We start from the raw sequence: 364 nt of genomic DNA, 5'->3' as shown, positions 1-364 counted from the left end.
GCCGCCGCTCGCTGATCCTGGCCTCCTTCATTAGCCAGCTGGCCACGGCGACTCGCTGCAGCTCCGTGATCTGCAGGGGGAGGCAGGACGGCGGGAGTACTGGGGTCAGCACGGGGCGACGGGCACGGACAGACGGCAGACATGGCACGACACACGGCTGCAGAGAGGTGCTCCGTGCTGGAGAGCGTGAGCCGTGCAGCTCAGGCAGGGCAGGGTGGGCACATGACGTGCCCCCTCCCAGGAGCTGGTGCTGCCCCAGGGTGCAGAGGGCTGTGCCCAGGGCTCACCTTGCTGCGGTACTCCTGCTCGGGCATGGCCTGCACTGCCCTGATCGCCCTCTCCATGAGCTCCACGAGGTCCTCGT

The 364-nt window shown here is 68.7% G+C and overlaps 1 protein-coding gene across 1 annotated transcript in view; it reads right to left on the bottom strand.

Annotated features, from left to right (window-relative positions):
- The window catches only part of LOC104510906 (probable ATP-dependent RNA helicase DHX58), a gene marked incomplete at its 5' end in the record, with an annotated part of 2,271 nt that overhangs the window by 1,319 nt on the left and 588 nt on the right, over positions 1-364 (bottom strand). Inside the window, 2 exon segments of the mRNA XM_010153306.1 lie at positions 1-70; positions 288-364. The exon segment at positions 1-70 is cut by the window's left edge and continues 20 nt beyond it; the exon segment at positions 288-364 is cut by the window's right edge and continues 7 nt beyond it. Of these exon segments, the coding sequence (XP_010151608.1) occupies positions 1-70; positions 288-364 (147 nt within the window).

This window comes from Eurypyga helias, unplaced genomic scaffold (genome assembly GCF_000690775.1).
Source record: "Eurypyga helias isolate BGI_N326 unplaced genomic scaffold, ASM69077v1 scaffold36616, whole genome shotgun sequence".
In the NCBI taxonomy this organism is placed as follows: Eukaryota; Metazoa; Chordata; class Aves; order Eurypygiformes; family Eurypygidae; genus Eurypyga; species Eurypyga helias.
Note: the sequence above shows the minus strand (reverse complement) of the source record. Positions and strands in the feature narration are given on the sequence as shown.